This window comes from Aureobasidium pullulans, assembly GCF_000721785.1.
Source record: "Aureobasidium pullulans EXF-150 unplaced genomic scaffold scaffold_1, whole genome shotgun sequence".
NCBI classification, from domain to species: Eukaryota; Fungi; Ascomycota; class Dothideomycetes; order Dothideales; family Saccotheciaceae; genus Aureobasidium; species Aureobasidium pullulans.
The window spans coordinates 2,590,963-2,607,770 of NW_021941021.1; the positions used below are offsets into that span (position 1 = coordinate 2,590,963).

The following is a 16,808-nucleotide window of genomic DNA, read 5'->3' on the forward strand; positions in this document are numbered from 1 at the left end:
GTGGTCTAGTGGTATGACATCTTCTTAGCATCGCTTTCTGAGCATTACTGAGTGGAGAAGGTTCTGGGTTCGATTCCCAGCTACTCCATTGATCTTTCCTTTTGCCTGGTCACTGTGTGTCTGGTAAAGGCTTCTGCTTTTGTTTTTGGAAGGTCGAAAAACGTTTTGGAAAGAGGATGAAGCCGATTGCAAGGTGGATAGCGGATGCCAATGGTGTAAAGGTAGAAAATGCATGGGTATATTTTAGCGCATGTTATGTACAAGAAGGAATCCGCTTTTGTGTATCATCAATATATCATGCCCATGAAGGACTCTAGATCGTAAACAAGCAGGAACAATGACCTACTCGGGGCCCGTCAAGAAGTCCCATGCGGTCAACGTAAGTATCTTGACCAGGTTGATGTATTCATCCAGGTCGACACTCTCATCAATACCAGCCATGCCTTCTGGTGAGAGTCCAAAGCTGTATGCCGGGATGCCTTTGTATCTCCAATGCTTTGCGTCCGTGGCACCGAGCGATGGAATGGCAATTGGCTTGCGACCAAGTATGTGTTCGGCGTTATTAGCTATAGCCCGCGTGACAGCATGGTCGAAGGGGCATGAGTTTGGTGGATTTGAAGCTGCTTCTTGCACTTCATATGAGGCTCCGGGGAAGTCCTTGAGAGTAGCATCGATCTTTCCGAGGATGGTCTTGGCCACGAGTCCAATTGGGAGGCGTATGTCGACTTCGAACTTGCAGTCGCCAGGAATGGTGTTGACCTTGGTGCCACCACTTATTGTTCCAACATTTACTGTCGGCTTCAGGATGTTATCGGCAGCTCCAGGACCCATGATCTCATCGATTGTATCCCTCACTTCCTGTCGGTCCAGGTATCTCCGTACTTCCGGGTCAACCTCGAAATTCGTGAAGTCCTCAAGCTTGACCAATTCAGTGATAAGCCTCGTAGCAATCCGTATCGCGCCTTCCGACAGATGTGTATATGCTCCATGTGCACCCTTGGCCTTGACTGTGAATGTTATCCGCAGAGTGCCCTTTTCGCCAAATCGTATGCTTTGTAGACCGGTTGGCTCAGCGTTGAGATTTACATCCCCGGTCCAGGTTTCTTTTCTGTCATCGTCGTTTAAGAGGTATTTGCTACCCCATCGGCCACCAGTTTCCTCGTCAGACACTGCTTCTAAAACAGCAGTACCGTTCAACAAATGTCGATGCGCGAAGATGTATGTGTATGCAGCAATGGTCGCGGCAGTTCCAGCCTTCATGTCTACTACTCCGCGTCCATATAATCGGTTGTTCTCGATGTCTGCTGACCAGGGATCATGCGTCCATTGCGATCTTTCGGCTTCGGAGATAGGGAAAGCATCGATGTGGCCATTCATGATCAACCGCGGGCCAGGATTCGGTGTCGAAATGCCACTGTCGGCGAAAGGAGAGTCGACTCGGCTAGGGGAATAGCCATCTAGTTGATGTAGAGAAGAAGACCGGCTGTGAGCGGGCGATTGAGATACTGCCGGAAAGGTGCTGGTGACATTCGGCGCATCGCTCTTTGGCGCAATGAGCGTCGCAGGCACGTCGCGAGATGCCAAAAATGTACTAACAACACATGCTGCTGCTATTGTGTCTCCCGGTGGGTTCGACGAATCTGCGCGTGTCAAAGATTGAAGCAAGCTGATCAAATCTTGTCGCTCTGCGTCGATGGTCTCCAGTAACGCCGCCTTGAACATTGTGGTCGAGATGGAGTGGAATATTGAGAAAAGAAACCAAACAACACCAAGGACCCTTACCGAGATATAAAAAGCTAGACTCACATATTTTGTATACAAAGCTTGCTTATTTTGACTCACAAGCCTCAAAGTCATCGACAAAGTACGTCAGGGAAGATGTCTTGATCGAAAGAGGGAGTGATCTGCCAGCCGAGCCTTCATCGCCGGGATCGCCGAAGATCCATCGTCTTCTCCAAGCACGCTTGCAACATCTTCTCTTGTTCTGCCTGCCCATCATCTTGGAACGTTGTTCAGATGACTGAATCCTATGGCTCACGATGCGAAAGGATAAACCGTCTGTCAGAACTCGGAATTGAGAGGATGCGCTGATGACCACTGGCCGATTCCGGACTTGGAGAAGAAACACCCTCTCCCAGATCATCGTCACTCGGCAACACGCTTGAACCGTCAGTCTGGTTTCGCCAACCAGCCAGATCTTGTGCGACTGAGCCTTGTATAACGAGTATACAACACTTTATGTTTATAGACATGACTCGGCTCTGTTTCGTCTCATGCACAGCAAATTGGATGCAATACTGCTGCCTAGCGACCGTGCTTGAATCCTTCGACACAGCCAAGATGAGTCGCCTAACAGGAATGTAAGTGTTTTATACAGTAAGCGCCCTCTTTCCTCTCTTTTCTTCCAGCAGAACACTGGTAAGAAGTCATCATGATTTGCAAAAGAACCATTCTAGGCGGCCTCGTGGTTCTGTCTGCCGTTGCTCGCGCACAGCAAGATGATTATCCATTTGCGAGCAGCATCTTTGATCGTGTGAACCCGCCATTCACATTCACAGAATGCGCTGCACCTTCGGAGATGCAAACATGCTGGGAATCGCAAAATTACGACAATGAATATCTGAACCCTCTCTGCAGCGGTTTGCAGAACAGGGTTCAGTGTGCTCTTACAAACTGCTGGAACAGGGTATCGCATAATCTCTCACTCTGAATATATGCTCATATCGCTGACAAGTTACACAGGTCTACTCTTGCGATTACCAACAGTTGATGGTCGCTTATAACACCTCATGCTCCGACGAGGCAACTCTGTCTCTGCCTTTCTTCCCTCCACCTGCCGATGCCGCTGAAGTATGCAGCTGCAATCTCAACAATGTGGTCAACACTTTCGAAAAAGCCTCTTCCGGTTGGCCTCGCTGCGTGCAGAAAGTTCAGGACGAAAATGGCATAACAGATGATGATGATTCGGGAGAGGACTTTCCAACTCCCGGCTGCGACTGCTGCTACTATGGCGTTGTAGCTGCTGCGTGAGTTGATTATCTTCTTTAAATATCTGTTATTGCCAATCTGACTGACTGACTCTACAGGATGTATGATACTTGTCCCGATCAGAATCCCGGACCCATCGCTCTTGACCTCGTCAGACAAATCTACATCGAGCAGAACCCCACAGGCAACAATAGCTTGGAGCAATGTGCTTCTCGCCTCGCAAGTGGAAATTTCAGCTGCACTGATTATGGCTTTAACCTTTATGGTGACAATGCTACCGACTACGCAAAACCTACCCCGATACACTCGGCCACTGGCAATTACAGCGATATCAATGGTGTTCTCAAGACCCCTGTTAGTGGCGCTACATATACCTTTACTGGGTGGAATACTACCTACACGATCACTGCTGCTTCTGTCGAGGCAGTGGCTACTAGGTCTGCTAGTGCTACAAAGGTGTCTGGTAGTATTACTGGCAGTGTCACGGGTACTGCAATCGGTGGTCCTTCCACCGGTGCTGCTGCCCCAACCATGAGTGCAGCTGCTCTTATCGGACTGTCCGGTCTGGCTTTCGCTCTCCTGTAGGCCAAAGTCAAATACAAATGTCATTACATAGGGGTGATGGACCCAAAGTCATATCTAACTCAAAATCAACATGAAACATAAAACCACAGACACGTCCACATCGAATCTACTTCTTCAGATAATGCGAAAGATCACTCTCCGTGAGTCTCTTGAAACCTTCTTGGAGCCACCAAGGCAGACCTCTAAATGCCCTCATAGCAGGTCCGAACCCATTACTCAACAAAATCTGCCCACTCCTCGCATTCAAGATCTGATCCACCACGGCATCACTGATATCCTGCGGATCCAAGATTTTAGCACCAGCTTTTTGAAGCTCGGCTTTTCCAGCAGCAATGATAGGCGTATCCGCGAAGAAGGGATGCACCACTGTAGTCTTTATCTCAGGACAACGGTGAATAGTCCTCAATTCCGTACTCAAGCCTTCGTTGAAAGCCAAAACCGCAGCTTTGGAACAAGAGTAATCTGTAATGCCGGGAGTGGTGAAGAAGGAAGCCATACTGGCGATGGAAATGATATGGCCTTTGCGGTTCTCCAACATATTGGGGAGGAAAGCTTGAACGAGGTAGTAATGAGCGAACAAGTTTACCCCCATGAGTTTCTTCAATTGCTCCGGTTTGGTCTGGAGGATGGGGCGTTGACCGCCTATTCCTGCGTTATTGATCAGGATAGAGGGATGTCCGATTTTGGATTTGATTTCTGCGGCGACGGCGTTGACGGCTTCGACATCGGTGACATCGCATTTGAAAAAGGAGATTTTGGGGTTGTTCTCGAGGTGGGAGGGGAGTGGGTTTACGTCGATGGCGACGACGTGGATGCCCTTTTGGGAAAGGTCTTTGGAGAAGAGGGCGCCGAAGCCTGAGGAGCCGCCGGTGACTATGGCGATTTCGTTGTTCCAGTCCCAATCTGCTTTGCTGGAGCGGAGGGAGAAGTTGTTGCGGGCGAGTTGGTTGATGGCTTCGTTGACATTCTTGATCAGACCGTATGCGAACAGCCATTTCAAAGTTGTGATCAAGCGTTCGATGTTGTGAGGTTTCAATAGTTGGTGGAGATAGTCATAGACTGGTCGTTGTATGTTCTCGGGACCTTTGAGGAGTACCAACAAAGCGGCACCGGTCACGACTGGTGAGAAAGATGCACGTTTCAGAATGCTAGCCATGATGAATATGTCCAATGAAAGATGAATAATAACCAACAGACCCTGCAGGAAGGAGACAATATATAGGACATGCTGAGGGGTAATATATCGATCCAACCTAGGTCGCAAGTCTAGGCGACAAACCTCGGCCCAGGAGGATCTCCGCCAAATCCTGCCGTTTTAGGCTTTTGCAACATGGAGACCTTGACGTGCCTGATTATTTTGTTGAAGGGTGATTGCCACTGATCGTTACCTATTCTTTGCGCTCTGAGCGCGATCGGGAAAAAGGCACAATGACACCCAACGGCATGTTCTTGCCCTTTCTATATCCGTGTCTGTACACGTCAAGGAGCAATGCGCCGCGAGTGTTGAGGACTTCTTTGCAACTCGGACGACCGAAGAGAAAGCTTCAATGCCTGACGAAAAGGCACATCGCAACAGTCTCCAGCACCCAGGGAGGACATGAGGATGAGAGCTTCGACGACACACCGGAAAGTGAGCTCGATCGATTGGACCCACCACCCGACTCATACTCCATCACACCCTTCACCGACCGATGTTCGATCGTCCTGAATGCAGGCGCTGGAGGCCACGGCTGTATCAGTTTCTTGCGCGAGAAATACATCGAGAATGGTCCGCCTAATGGTGGTGATGGAGGAACAGGAGGAAATATCTATATCCAGGCCGTGCAAGGCGAGACCTCATTGCACAAGCTTGCGCGACGAGGAATTCTAAAAGCTGGTCGTGGAAAGAACGGTCAAGGAAAAGGTCAAGGAGGAACAAGAGGAGAGGACATCTTGATCACCGTACCGGTCGGTACTATCGTTCGAGAGGTGTGGCGACACGACCCTATCGCAGAGGAAGAGCTGGCAGACAAGAGAGCAAAGGCCATGGGTGCAGATGCCAACTGGGACAACGAACAACCAGGAGTCGTCGACAATACCCGCAAATGGAGACGAGACAAATGGCTGCTATTCCCTGGCGCCATGCCACAATCTTTCACCTCCGCCGACTTCCCTCCTCTACCTCGACCTCGTAGATCGCAAATCGCCATGGCCCAACCTCCGGCACCGATACGTTTGGATCTGGATGCACCAATGGAAGCCCCTCAACTTCTCGCTGCTGGAGCAATGGGTGGTCTAGGAAACCCCCATTTCGTGACAAAGAGTATCACCCGCCCGAAATACGGCACTAAAGGCGACGAGGGCATGAAAGTCGAAATCCAACTCGAACTCAAACTCCTCGCAGACGTCGGTCTCGTCGGCCTCCCCAATGCCGGAAAAAGTACCCTCCTCCGCGCCATCACCAACAGCCGCGCCCGCATCGGCAATTGGGCCTTCACAACCCTCCAACCAAACATCGGCACAGTCGTCCTCGACAACCACAAAGGCCGCCCTTTGGTCGCCCTCTCCGATCGCAAAAAGGGACCCCCTCGCACCAACTTCACCATCGCCGACATCCCCGGCTTAATCGAAGACGCCCATCTCGACCGCGGTCTAGGACTCGGCTTCCTCCGCCACATCGAGCGCGCCGGCATCCTCGCCTTCGTCATCGACCTCAGCGCCGGCGACGCCATCACCGCCCTCAAAGGCCTCTGGAAAGAAGTGGGCCAATACGAACTCCTCCGCGACCAAGAAGTAAACGCCGAATCCGAACGCCGCATCGAAGAGGAAAAAGAACTGGTCCGCTACTCCCCCCTCGTAAAAGCCCAACCCGCAAATATCTTCGAAGATGGCGACACCGTGCTATTCAACCCCGATGGCTCTCGCATCTTACCTGAATTGAAACTTCCTCCTATTTCCTCAAAGCCGTGGTTGGTCATTGCCACAAAGGCCGATTTACCGGAAACGAGGGAGAATTTCAAGGCGCTGCAGGAATATTTGAAGAAGGTTGGGGAAGGGGTGGAAATACATCCTAGTGGGAAGAAAAATGCTTGGAGGAAGAAGTTGCATGCGATTCCTATTAGTGCCATTAAAGCGCAGGGTGTGGAGAGAATCACCCCTATTGTGGTGGATCTTTTGGAGAACTAGAAGACCCGGCGATCACAAGGTTGGCATAGAGGGGATGCATTCATTGTACGAATAGATGTATCATATTGTCTGAACTAGATTTTTCATCTTGCACTTCTTAGCTACAGCTACCTGGCCCCTTCCAAGATATACTTATAGTCCTGCAAACATGATGCAGACCTCCGATCTCGACGAACGTACTTACCAACTCTTTCCTTTTTCTCCATCAGAAACATCTTCATCCCACTTGTGCGAGTTAGAAAACTCTATGCCTTCTTCAATTCCATCTAGTCCAGACGACAACTCCAACCAAGCGTTCTAAATCTAGCACAAGAAAGCAGCGACCAGAAAAGCCTCAGACATGATACACGTCAGAAGAAGACCACTAACTCTGAGTATCTGTTATACAGCAGCAAACAAGTCAAACACAAAATTCCACAAACCACTGATACTTCAAAGTATACTCATAGATGGATCATTGTTGTTTGCCGATTCCTGTCATCCCAATCCAAACCATCACTTAAGAAACATGGATGTCAAAACTGGAGCAGTCAAAACCAAACCATATACTCATGGAACTCGGGGAACGTTCGAGTATGCTCAAGCTTAGAGTAATGTCAAAACCAGGGTTGAGAAATTTTGGTTCTTTGTTGGCATCATACTTCCGAGGCTATGAGTACGTACTGAGAGACACCTGAAAGCATTCGTCGCTCGATGTTTGCATCTATGTTTTCACCTTGCCATGACGATAATCGCGCCTTCTACTTGAGTCGGTTCTAGACAAGACAGTATGTAGATAGGTATACATGATATGATGAGGAATTGCGATAGTGTCAGAAGAGGGGAAATGGGAGAAAAAGACTCTGCTTCGAACTCGATCATCAATTCATGTTCATCTACGTAAAAACTACCAACAGCTTCCCCGTCTTCATCCAATGAGGAAGATCATCTCTATTCAACATATCTATCATTCACCATCCAACTGGCACCACTTAACCGTAGACGACGGAAACAGTGGAAGAGCCGACGGTGACATCAGTAAGAACAGTCTTGCCATTGGCAGCGATAAGGTCAATAACATCGGCGGAAGCAGGGCCGATCTTAGTACCACTGCTGGTGGTAGCCGAAGCACCAGTGAAGGTCACGGTCCCAAAGTTGACAAGAGGAACAAGCGATTCCTGTCCGCTGGAAGAGATTTGAGTAAAGTCCTCGACGATCCACTCGGCATCAGTCTGGCAGAGAGCACCGGTTTGGCCGGTGAAGGTGTGGGTGACCGAGGTACCCTTGCTGTTGTTCTTGATGGTGGCAACACCGCCGGACTTGGAGGAAACAGTCACGGTGGTGGTGACACTGTCACCGGCAGAGAAGCTGATGCCGGTAAAGTCGTAAGCGTAGTCGGGGTACCACTCATACCAAGCGTCGTAGGTGACAGCGCCGTTCTGGATGCTGAAATCGACACCAGTCTGCAGAATGGCAGAGGAACACGAGTAACCATCAATGCCGACCCAAGCAGAAGCAGAGTACAAGGTTCTGGAACTGCCACCGGAGGGAACGGTGACCTTGGGGATGGTGAAAGTACCGGTCACAGTCTTGAAACCAGTACCCTCGAGGACACCACCAGCCCAGTTGGTGGAGTAGCTGACGTGCTTGTTCTCGGGACCGTGAACGGCAGCGGTGATGTTGGTGGCAGCGATGAAAGGCTTGGGAGCCTTGAGAACACCGGCGCGCGAGGCAGCGATGGCAGCATCAGCACGCTTGCGGCGCATGGCAGTGCCAGGAGCAGCAACGACGGTGCTAGCTGACAGCAGACCGGTAACGAGAGCAGTGGTGAACTTCATGATGACTTATGAGATGTTCTTGGGCAAGGATATCTCAGCGAAAGGCTTGTGTAGAGCGAGAGTGGCTTGTGAGGATGAAACGATGGAGTGGTTGATGGAATGCAAAGGATGTACACTTAGGGAGATACCTCGAGCTTTATAGACAGACTTGAAGTTGTCTCTGTCGCTCTTTCGAAACCCCAGAGAAGGCGTGATAGGTATGGTGTAGAGTATCTCGCTAGCATGCAGTGCTGTTGATGATTATGACCTTCCAAATTTGTTCAAGGCGCATCTCGTATTATGTGACCAACTTGATTGATAGGTATCCACGTTCAAAGCATATATTACGAACAAGGAGATCAACCGCATATATGGATAGATAGTTGACAGTTGAAGCGGTGTGGGTATCGTGATAGGATCGTTGATAAGTCGGTTGTTGCGCAGACGGGAAAAAGTACCGATGTGTTCTCGCAAGGCGATCCGGAGCCACTAAGCAGGCTAGATATCTGTCCCATGGCTGCTAAAACTGTAAGAAATTGTAGATCAGATTGCAGTTAGTGACCTAAGAGTCAAGTGGTCCAGTCACTCGCCTATATGAAACTCAACTCATGCATAAGATCAATAAAGAGAAGCGGGCTGGGCCGGAAGAGATGAAGACGAGGACCGAGTATGGCCTATCAGAGGGCCAAAGGAAAATGTATCTGCTTGGGACGGAGAAAACCTGAGGTTCGGGGGCGTCCAAACACAAGCCTGCAGTCAAGGCGAAACGCTATCTATCGTCCCTTCCAGCCAGTGTGGGACGACGCTAGCCAATAGATTGTCGACTTGATCTCGACATCCAGTATCTTCGATGGCGAACAAGCAGAAGTATCATGCGACATAGCATTCGCGAATGGCAATATAGGACTTGTCAATCTGGGGAGGAGGTCCGGTAGAGGTGGAAGCGAGCGATGCCAACAAGCTTCTGCGGCGTCTGCAGAAGCGTGCCATAAGCCGTCTTGACCTCTCTTGTCGTTATTGGCGAAAGCTTGAACACAGTCTTATTGCCGCGATAGGTTTGCGAGGTCAGAAGGAGGACCAGCCTTAGAGGGAAGGAGCATATCAAACACTTGAAGGGTCGGCCCGCTGCGCTTGGTCCGCCAGTCACGCAAGGCACACCATGGTCTTCGACGGGTATGCTGAACCGGAGAAACCCTCGCAACATGAAATGTTATCCTCCAATACCTATCATCATCTTCGCTTGTTACGCGTTGCGCCAACATAGCGAAAAAGGTGTCATGTTGCACTGAGAATGATTGGTCCGATAAGTGCGTATCTCCAAATTGCCATCGAGCCCTATACGCTTGCGAACCATGTAGATCTACGGTCTATCAGAAATTGACATGCAGGCACAAGAAGCATGGAACTCAACTGATACGATGTCGCCGACAACTTTACATCACAAACCGAGGCAGAAGGAGTCCAAAAGACTGACAGACTTGGAAACCGGAAAAATTACACTTTCAATATGAAGAACGCCTTCAAGGGATGTATCTGAAAAAGCCTGAAGAGAATCGATCCATAACCGAACCATACCGATAACCTTGCCACCCCTGCCTATAGAGATACGAAATTCGTTACTCGTCTGATTAATCATGACGATGTCTGGATGCCATTCAAGGCCGCCAGACCTCTGTTACCCTCCTTCTCAAACAGCATGACCATACGTTCACACTCGTTCTTGAGCTTGCTCTCGCCTAATTCTGCGCGAGAACGAATCCATTCTTCCACCGTCATCTTCTTCTCTGGTGAAGTGAGTGCTCCGCCAACTTCAAGTAACTTGTTGAACACATCATCTGCGTCTCCATTCTCGTTCTCGGAGTCAGGGAAGAAGACCGACTCGAGATCTACGGGCACCCAAGGGGTCGATGAAGTAAGTCTACCAAATTTGGACGGCGATCGCCTGGTAGGAGAGCGGTTAGGTGTGGATGCGGCAAGGGGGACTTGCGTGGTCTTAGTCGGGCTTGCGAATATCTCCCTGGGTTGTATAGCGGAGTTTGAGGCACCCAACGCAGGAGCTGCCATGTCAATCTTCTGGGCGGTCGGTGGAGCGTGTGTTGACGATGATGGCGGTTGGTTCTCATCATCTGATTGTTGTGGACTCCTTGCACTACGTGGTGTTGAGTGCTCCGATTGTGCAGCTTCCTCTGGATGCGGATATTGCACGACGGACCTTCGTACAGATGAGAGAGATGCGGCGGAATGACGCTTGGCCTCGGGTGTCGGCGAGGGTTCGAACTCTTCGGCGGCAGGTGTTGTTGCGGTAGAAACGACTTGTTCTTCTTCTTCTTCGACTTCGATCTCGTTATCCACCACGTCCTCTGTCATGTCTTCACCAACCTCCACGTTTTCGAGATTGTCGAATTCTGCGTCCAATGCATTTTCGCCTTGGCCATTCTCTTGATCCATGTCAACGTCTGCTTCGACGTCTGCGCCAATGTTCTCCTGGTCGATGTACTGCTCTTCTGATTCCTCCTGAACTTCTTCTTGTGCACCGTTATCGACTCCGGCGTCGCTATCGGCGATTTCGAAATTCCTCTCAAATGCTTCTCGTTCAGGCTCGGCCTCTTGCAAGGGCTCGGCGGCATGTAGAGGTTCTGGTTGTGCCTCAACTTCCGGCTCTACTATTTCCTCAAGCTCGAGCTCAACCTCTGGTTCCGGTTCCGGTTCCGGTTCGACCTTCTTGGTCTTCTTAGACCGTGTTCGTTTCGGCTTGTCCTCTGGCTGAGTGATGGCTACAGAGTCATCGACTTCCTCCGTATCTTTGGTGGCCTTCTTGCCCTTTTTGGCCTTTGAAGCCTTCGCGGCTTTCTTAGGCTTGGTGGCGGCTTCATCAATGGTCGCATCTTCGATGACAGAATGTTTCTCCACTCCATCACTGGTCCTCTTGAAGCCCCTTCCAGATCTGGCGGGAGGGCTTTGTGGAGCTGCCGCTTCTTCTGCCGCTTCTTGCAATTCGGACTGCAATTGACTCTCGTCCAGACTAGCCTCAACCGGTGGAGTAGGTTCTCTGATTTTTTTGCGACCCCTCGTGGGCTTTGCAGCAGGTTCCGCTACAGAATCGTCGATGATTGTGGAATCCTGAGTGTTCTTCGGTTTGCGACCGCGCTTGGGTTTCGGTGGTTCTTCAATAGGCATTGGGTCATCGTCGACAGGAACGGCGTATATGTTGTCTTCGTCTTGAGCAGTCGAGGCGTCTTGTAAGGCAGGATAACTAATCGAGGGCTCGGCGGACGCCTGGCGGCTCGTCTTTTTCTTTCCTTTGGTAGTCTTCTTGCGGCCCTTCCCAGCGTCAGACGTGATGGTGGTATCCACGGCGATGCTGTCTTCGACGTCAAGATTGGGACCTGCGTCACCCAAGGACATTAGTGAGGGAGCCTCGGAGAAGGTAGATTGCACGGATTGAGTGGACAAGCGGGAGGCCTTTGAGGCAGTAGAAGCGCGACCACGCCCACCTTTGCGTCTTGAAGACTTGTAACGGTCCATCAGGGCAAAGAAGAGGCAGTTGGGCTCTCTCCGGCGATGTTCCTCAAGCGGGCTATCCTTAGGCTCCCAGCCGTCCAGCGACATGTTGCAGTAGAAGCAGGTGGCTCCATCCTCGTCTGCTGGTGAAGGGTCGTATGCCCAGCCAGCTTCGACCATCTGTTTGACCTTGGGCTTCCATCCTTTCTTGTGCTCGTGCGGCCACATGTCGCCAAAGGTGCTTGTACGGGCATCAACCAGTTCGGGGCTCATGGGGTCGCGTTCTTCGGCCTTGTCGGAAACGGACAAACTGAGAGCGTAGGAACAATGTGCTGAATGGGCCAGATGCTCTTGGAGGGGGACATCCTGGCTCTCCCATCCGTCAAGTTTTACGGCGCAGTGGAAACATTGTGCATTGTCGTCGCTATCGGGTGCGGGTTTGAAGAAGAAGCCGGCGCGGGCGAGCTGTATAGATTAGACTCTGGTATCATGGTCCGAGAAGAATCAAGACATACTTCTTCACCAGAAGGCGACTCGTGTGGCCACGATACGATCGAGGCTTGTTTCTTCTTTTGACTCGAGGCGCGTCGTTTTGTGAGTTGGTGCTCGGTATTGAAGGTGGCCAATCGAGCGGCATATGTCAGCATCGACATATCTAGACCTGATATAGCTGCCATGTTGGCGGCGACGAGGCAGGTGTTGCGAAAACTTGAACAAGTCGGATCGCGACCCTGGCAAGGCTGTCTCTGTTTCTCGAGCGCGTCAACAAACATCCAACATCCATGACGGAAAGCTTAGCTCCCGTCTGACACGTGATTGCCAAGGCAGTGTCAGGCACAAGGTGGGGCTCTTTCCCCAGCTTCTGACGCAAACCTCTCGGTGGTTGCTTGTTGATTCGCCGGTTGTTCTTCAAAGGTTCCAGCTCCTTCCTGTTCCTAGATTCGTCTTTCTGTCCTGCCTCTGTCCCTTCCTACTCAAGAACTTTCTCCTATTGCCCTTCATACCACTTTCTCTACCATGTATTGAACGCCGACTTGGTAGACATGCTTCTTCCCGTCCTATAACCTACGCTTCACATGAACACCGTTTAGAAAAAACTGCTTGAAACACCCCTCCAAAGCTGCTTGCTTTATGGCTTTTATAATGCTTTCCGTATGCTTTCTTCGAACCGCCTCTATTTCTGGCCAAGCTGATTCGCATTCAAGACATTCCGTCCCATCCGGCCTCTGGTGGCAGGTCGCAGCTCGCCGATTCCCAGTTTCTACTACAGCCGTCTTCGCTCTACTGAATCTCTCCTGCGACAACATGTTACGCGCTCTTCGTACTCATCATCATCATCGTCCTCGACGCAATCTTCCTCCAACTCATCCGATGCCTCTACTGCAGCGTCCTCACGTCCACAGTCCTCGGCAGCATCCACTCCCAACCAGACAATGCCCGAGGGCTGGGAAGACAATGCCGATTACTCTCAGATCACTGCCTTCTCGCAGCTCCCCCATCGCTACTTCGGTACCAATCAGCATATCAAGATCAACGAAGACTTCAAAGAGGCTATGCGACAGGTTCTATGGCAATTCCGCGCCCCCATCCGATACGCTTTTGCATACGGCAGTGGTGTCTTTACACAATCCTCCAATCAATCGGCAGCAAGTGTCGCTCAATCCTTCTCCCCCCATCCTCACCCACCAGAGGCTGTGACTAAATGGCAAGAAGGAGGAGGAAAGATCATCGACTTCATCTTTGGTGTCTCCCATACCGAGCACTGGCACTCGACCAACATGCGCCAAAATCCCCACCACTACAGTTTTTTGAAGAGTCTGGGCTCTTACACCGTCTCCAAAGTTCAGGATAGTATCGGCGCCGGTGTCTACTTCAATCCCTACATTACTGTCAATGGTGTCATGATCAAGTACGGTGTTGTCAACATCGACACCATCTGCAGAGATCTCAGCGAATGGAACACTCTTTACATCGCTGGTCGCCTTCAGAAGCCTGTCAAGATCCTCAGAGATGACCCAAGAGTAAGACTCGCTAATCAGATCAACCTCATGGCCGCTGTCCGTACTGCTTTACTCATGTTGCCCGAGAACTTTACAGAAAGACAGCTCTATACCACAATCGCTGGAATCTCTTACATGGGTGATCCTAGAATGAACCCTCGATTTGGTGGAGAGAATCCTCGTAAGGTTGCCAATATCGTCGACGCGCAATTACCCAGCTTCCGTCAACTATATGTTCCGCTCATTGAGAACTTGCCCAACGTGGACTTTAACGACTCCAGAGTCCCGGCAGACCAAGGCTGGGAAAAGGAGGCCGCTATTGCAAATGCCCTTTCATCCTCGGGGAAAGCAATCCCGGCTGACGACATCATCGGTGGTCTGGACGGTTTCAAGCTGCAACAAGACATGGACCCTAAACGCCGAGGAAACATGGTCCGTCGTCTACCTAAAGGCTTCCGCCAAAAGCTTTACTGGAACTACCAAAAGAAGTTCCAGATTCCTGGGTCGGCCTTCGACAAAGTTATTGAAGAGGCTACCGATGAGGACTCGATGAGCATCAAGCGCCGTGAAGGTGGCGACTTTGAGCGCCGTATTGGAACGCAGGAGGACATTCCCGAGGCCGTTGGCGACTGCATCAAGAAGACTATCAGCTGGCCAAGTACAAGCCAGTCGATCAAGGGTATTCTCACCGCTGGTCCAACTCGTTCCTGGAAGTATCTTCAAGAGAAGCGCCAAAAGAGTAAGCTAGGCAAAGCTCAAAAAGAAGGCGAGCAAGAGGCCAAGAAGAAGGAAGAGTAGAACAGGAGCGAGACACCACCCTTGTATATATGGTGAGGACGCCAGTTTGGTTTCATCTGTTTCTCGAGCATAGCGGTCTTTTCGGCGTCTGGCATCCATTGACTGGTTGGAAAGCTCCCTAGTGTATGCCTTCTCCCCTGAATGAGAAATCCCCATCACAACACTTGATTTCCACGCAGTTGAATGAAGACAAGGTCATGTAAATGCACATCACCACTTATCTTTGATCTGAACCGATATCCAAGTACACCAACAACGACTCTCGGACTCCTATCGAGACGGACAGCTTAGTTTGATCTCATCAAGCAATCATTGTGTGATTGTTTCTTTTTTCCGTCGTTGAAATCTGGCAGCGTCGATGATATGCACAAATGTATATTGTTTGTATCAATGATGGACGATTGGGAGTGATTTAATCGAGGGTCCGGTTTCTAACTGCTGCTGAGAAGTATAGCAGCGTCTGTGGTAGCTTGCAAGAGGCCGATGCACATGTTCGTAACATGCCTGCATAACGTCGATGATCGACGCAAATCCACCTTTTCAGCTTGAAATTCGAGTCTAGTCACACATATGAATTCACTGTGAGGGAAAGCGGAATCAAAACCATTGAATGTGTCTTAATGCAGTTGAGTGATGGAGGCAACAGCGTATATCATCAATCCAAACTCATCGACAGCAGCAAGCCACCTCTCTCTCCTCTTCCTCGTCTTCTCGTCGCCAGGATGCATCCACAATTCTTCCAGACGTAAATGCTTCCCAGCAGCCAGGTTCGCATTGTATTGTTCCTCCCAGGTTTCTTGAGAAGAGCAACCTAGCCAAAGCATCTTGCTGCACGTCATCGGTAGGATGCCTAGTTCATCACCGAGCACACAGGGCATCTCATTCAACGTGTTTACCACATCATCGAACATGTATACAGCATATAGAGTGCGCCGCTTGGCTTCGGCAAGGATCCAAGACAGATGATCTGGCCGGCTGCCACTCTGCTCAGCAGGGCACAATAGTCCGTCTTTTGCGCTCCTAGCGGTAAGCTCTTGCAAGTTGATCTTGACTTGTTGAGGCATGCTCATGGGCTCGTCTGGAGACGATGGTAGCAGCATCAGGCAGAGCAGTAGATATGCCTGAAGCGTTGCAAGACGACCCATATCATTGCTAGAGCTGCTCCCGTCCAACTCGAATAGAGCTTGAGCTTCCCTGAGTATGGTTTCTCGCACAATATCCTCTCCGCCAGAGACCTGGTTCGCCCACATGTGGGCCATGTTGACACATCTTGCAAGAGGGGGTGGGTAATCACTATTCCAGAGTTGACTTGGGTGAATGAAAGGTGGTGATCCAGTACCAGACTGGGTGAGCATCCGAGGCCAGGACCTGAGTGTTGTCAAGGTGAAGAAAGTCACTCCTGGGGAAAGAACTTTAGGACGGCGTTCAAGGTCAGGAGCAAAGGCTTCAAGCCATCGAGTCTTGACACGTTCCACATCTATCGGACATATCAGGCTAACTTTCGAGAAAGACATTTGGTAATCCGACCATGTCTTCGGAGCAGACATTGTTGGTTCGGTTTGCGTGGCAGAAGGATAGATTGGACCGGCATCATGCACGCTCGCTCGCCAGTGTTGTTCTGACTGCACTGGGGTTTGATCTTGCAGGGCAAAGGGATTCAATGCTGTATAGTGGCTCGCTGCTGGTTCAGGAGGCTCCTTGTAGACACATTCAACCCGTTTCTTGATGCATCGCAAGCAGGGGAAACCGCGATCGCATTTCAACTTTCGCGAGTGACATGGTTCGCAGACAACACGTCTATTTCCAGCAAATCCTAGGGTGTTTCTTTTGCCGAGTGACGTCGGAGCCTCCGGTGTTTGTTGCAACGACGAAGACATTTTGATTCGAGAAGTTGTCCAGAGTTGTCGGAGCTCGAGCGGTGCACCGAGGTTTGGGCTAAGAATTTCAGCTCGGAGCTCGGAGCTGTTGCTTTGCC

The 16,808-nt window shown here is 50.5% G+C and overlaps 8 protein-coding genes across 8 annotated transcripts; 3 read left to right on the forward strand and 5 right to left on the reverse strand.

The window, feature by feature from the left end:
* Positions 1 to 18: 18 nt before the first annotated feature.
* Positions 19 to 1,814, reverse strand: M438DRAFT_341788 (putative peptidase). Its single transcript, XM_029904588.1, has one exon. The coding sequence runs from the start codon at positions 1,720 to 1,722 to the stop codon at positions 343 to 345; it is 1,380 nt and encodes a 459-aa protein (XP_029766287.1). The 5' UTR covers positions 1,723 to 1,814; the 3' UTR covers positions 19 to 342.
* Positions 1,815 to 2,431: 617 nt separating this feature from the next.
* On the forward strand, positions 2,432 to 3,573 carry M438DRAFT_371109 (uncharacterized protein; the record flags this gene model as incomplete). Its single annotated transcript, XM_029908234.1, has 3 exons — positions 2,432 to 2,686; positions 2,743 to 3,026; positions 3,087 to 3,573. 3 exons carry the CDS (start codon positions 2,432 to 2,434, stop codon positions 3,571 to 3,573), a joined length of 1,026 nt encoding a protein of 341 aa, XP_029766288.1.
* A 37-nt stretch (positions 3,574 to 3,610) lies between these two features.
* Positions 3,611 to 4,739, reverse strand: M438DRAFT_341791 (NAD(P)-binding protein). Its single transcript, XM_029904589.1, has 2 exons — positions 3,772 to 4,739; positions 3,611 to 3,713 (listed from the first exon to the last, which is right to left on the reverse strand). Exons 1-2 carry the CDS (start codon positions 4,727 to 4,729, stop codon positions 3,688 to 3,690), a joined length of 984 nt encoding a protein of 327 aa, XP_029766289.1. The 5' UTR covers positions 4,730 to 4,739; the 3' UTR covers positions 3,611 to 3,687.
* Positions 4,740 to 4,938: 199 nt separating this feature from the next.
* M438DRAFT_341792 (GTP-binding protein Obg/CgtA) lies at positions 4,939 to 6,910 on the forward strand. Its single transcript, XM_029904590.1, has one exon. It carries the CDS (start codon positions 5,002 to 5,004, stop codon positions 6,736 to 6,738), a length of 1,737 nt encoding a protein of 578 aa, XP_029766290.1. The 5' UTR covers positions 4,939 to 5,001; the 3' UTR covers positions 6,739 to 6,910.
* A 799-nt stretch (positions 6,911 to 7,709) lies between these two features.
* Positions 7,710 to 8,555, reverse strand: M438DRAFT_310120 (uncharacterized protein; the record flags this gene model as incomplete). The annotated part of the gene is made up of 1 exon (XM_029902406.1): positions 7,710 to 8,555. The coding sequence occupies one exon, from the start codon at positions 8,553 to 8,555 to the stop codon at positions 7,710 to 7,712; it is 846 nt and encodes a 281-aa protein (XP_029766291.1).
* Positions 8,556 to 9,954: 1,399 nt separating this feature from the next.
* M438DRAFT_402082 (uncharacterized protein) lies at positions 9,955 to 12,786 on the reverse strand. The gene is made up of 2 exons (XM_029909579.1): positions 12,551 to 12,786; positions 9,955 to 12,500 (listed from the first exon to the last, which is right to left on the reverse strand). Exons 1-2 carry the CDS (start codon positions 12,710 to 12,712, stop codon positions 10,167 to 10,169), a joined length of 2,496 nt encoding a protein of 831 aa, XP_029766292.1. The 5' UTR covers positions 12,713 to 12,786; the 3' UTR covers positions 9,955 to 10,166.
* Positions 12,787 to 13,166: 380 nt separating this feature from the next.
* On the forward strand, positions 13,167 to 14,833 carry M438DRAFT_371114 (mitochondrial matrix Mmp37; the record flags this gene model as incomplete). The annotated part of the gene is made up of 2 exons (XM_029908235.1): positions 13,167 to 13,187; positions 13,241 to 14,833. The coding sequence occupies 2 exons, from the start codon at positions 13,167 to 13,169 to the stop codon at positions 14,831 to 14,833; spliced, it is 1,614 nt and encodes a 537-aa protein (XP_029766293.1).
* A 617-nt stretch (positions 14,834 to 15,450) lies between these two features.
* On the reverse strand, positions 15,451 to 16,431 carry M438DRAFT_361510 (uncharacterized protein; the record flags this gene model as incomplete). Its single annotated transcript, XM_029907513.1, has 1 exon — positions 15,451 to 16,431. The coding sequence occupies exon 1, from the start codon at positions 16,378 to 16,380 to the stop codon at positions 15,451 to 15,453; it is 930 nt and encodes a 309-aa protein (XP_029766294.1). The 5' UTR covers positions 16,381 to 16,431.
* Positions 16,432 to 16,808: the final 377 nt, after the last annotated feature.

Excerpts from the sequence above, each read along its gene's own strand:
- M438DRAFT_341788 (XM_029904588.1), bottom strand. The coding sequence starts at position 1,722 with ATGTTCAAGGCGGCGTTACTGGAGACCATCGACGCAGAGCGACAAGAT.
- M438DRAFT_341791 (XM_029904589.1), bottom strand. The coding sequence starts at position 4,729 with ATGGCTAGCATTCTGAAACGTGCATCTTTCTCACCAGTCGTGACCGGT. Across the intron at positions 3,714-3,771 it reads GAGTAATGGGTTCGGACCTG|GGAGAGTGATCTTTCGCATT; the intron begins CTATGAGGGCAT and ends CAAGAGACTCAC.
- M438DRAFT_341792 (XM_029904590.1), top strand. The coding sequence starts at position 5,002 with ATGACACCCAACGGCATGTTCTTGCCCTTTCTATATCCGTGTCTGTAC.
- M438DRAFT_402082 (XM_029909579.1), bottom strand. The coding sequence starts at position 12,712 with ATGGCAGCTATATCAGGTCTAGATATGTCGATGCTGACATATGCCGCT. Across the intron at positions 12,501-12,550 it reads AGTCGCCTTCTGGTGAAGAA|CTCGCCCGCGCCGGCTTCTT; the intron begins GTATGTCTTGAT and ends TAATCTATACAG.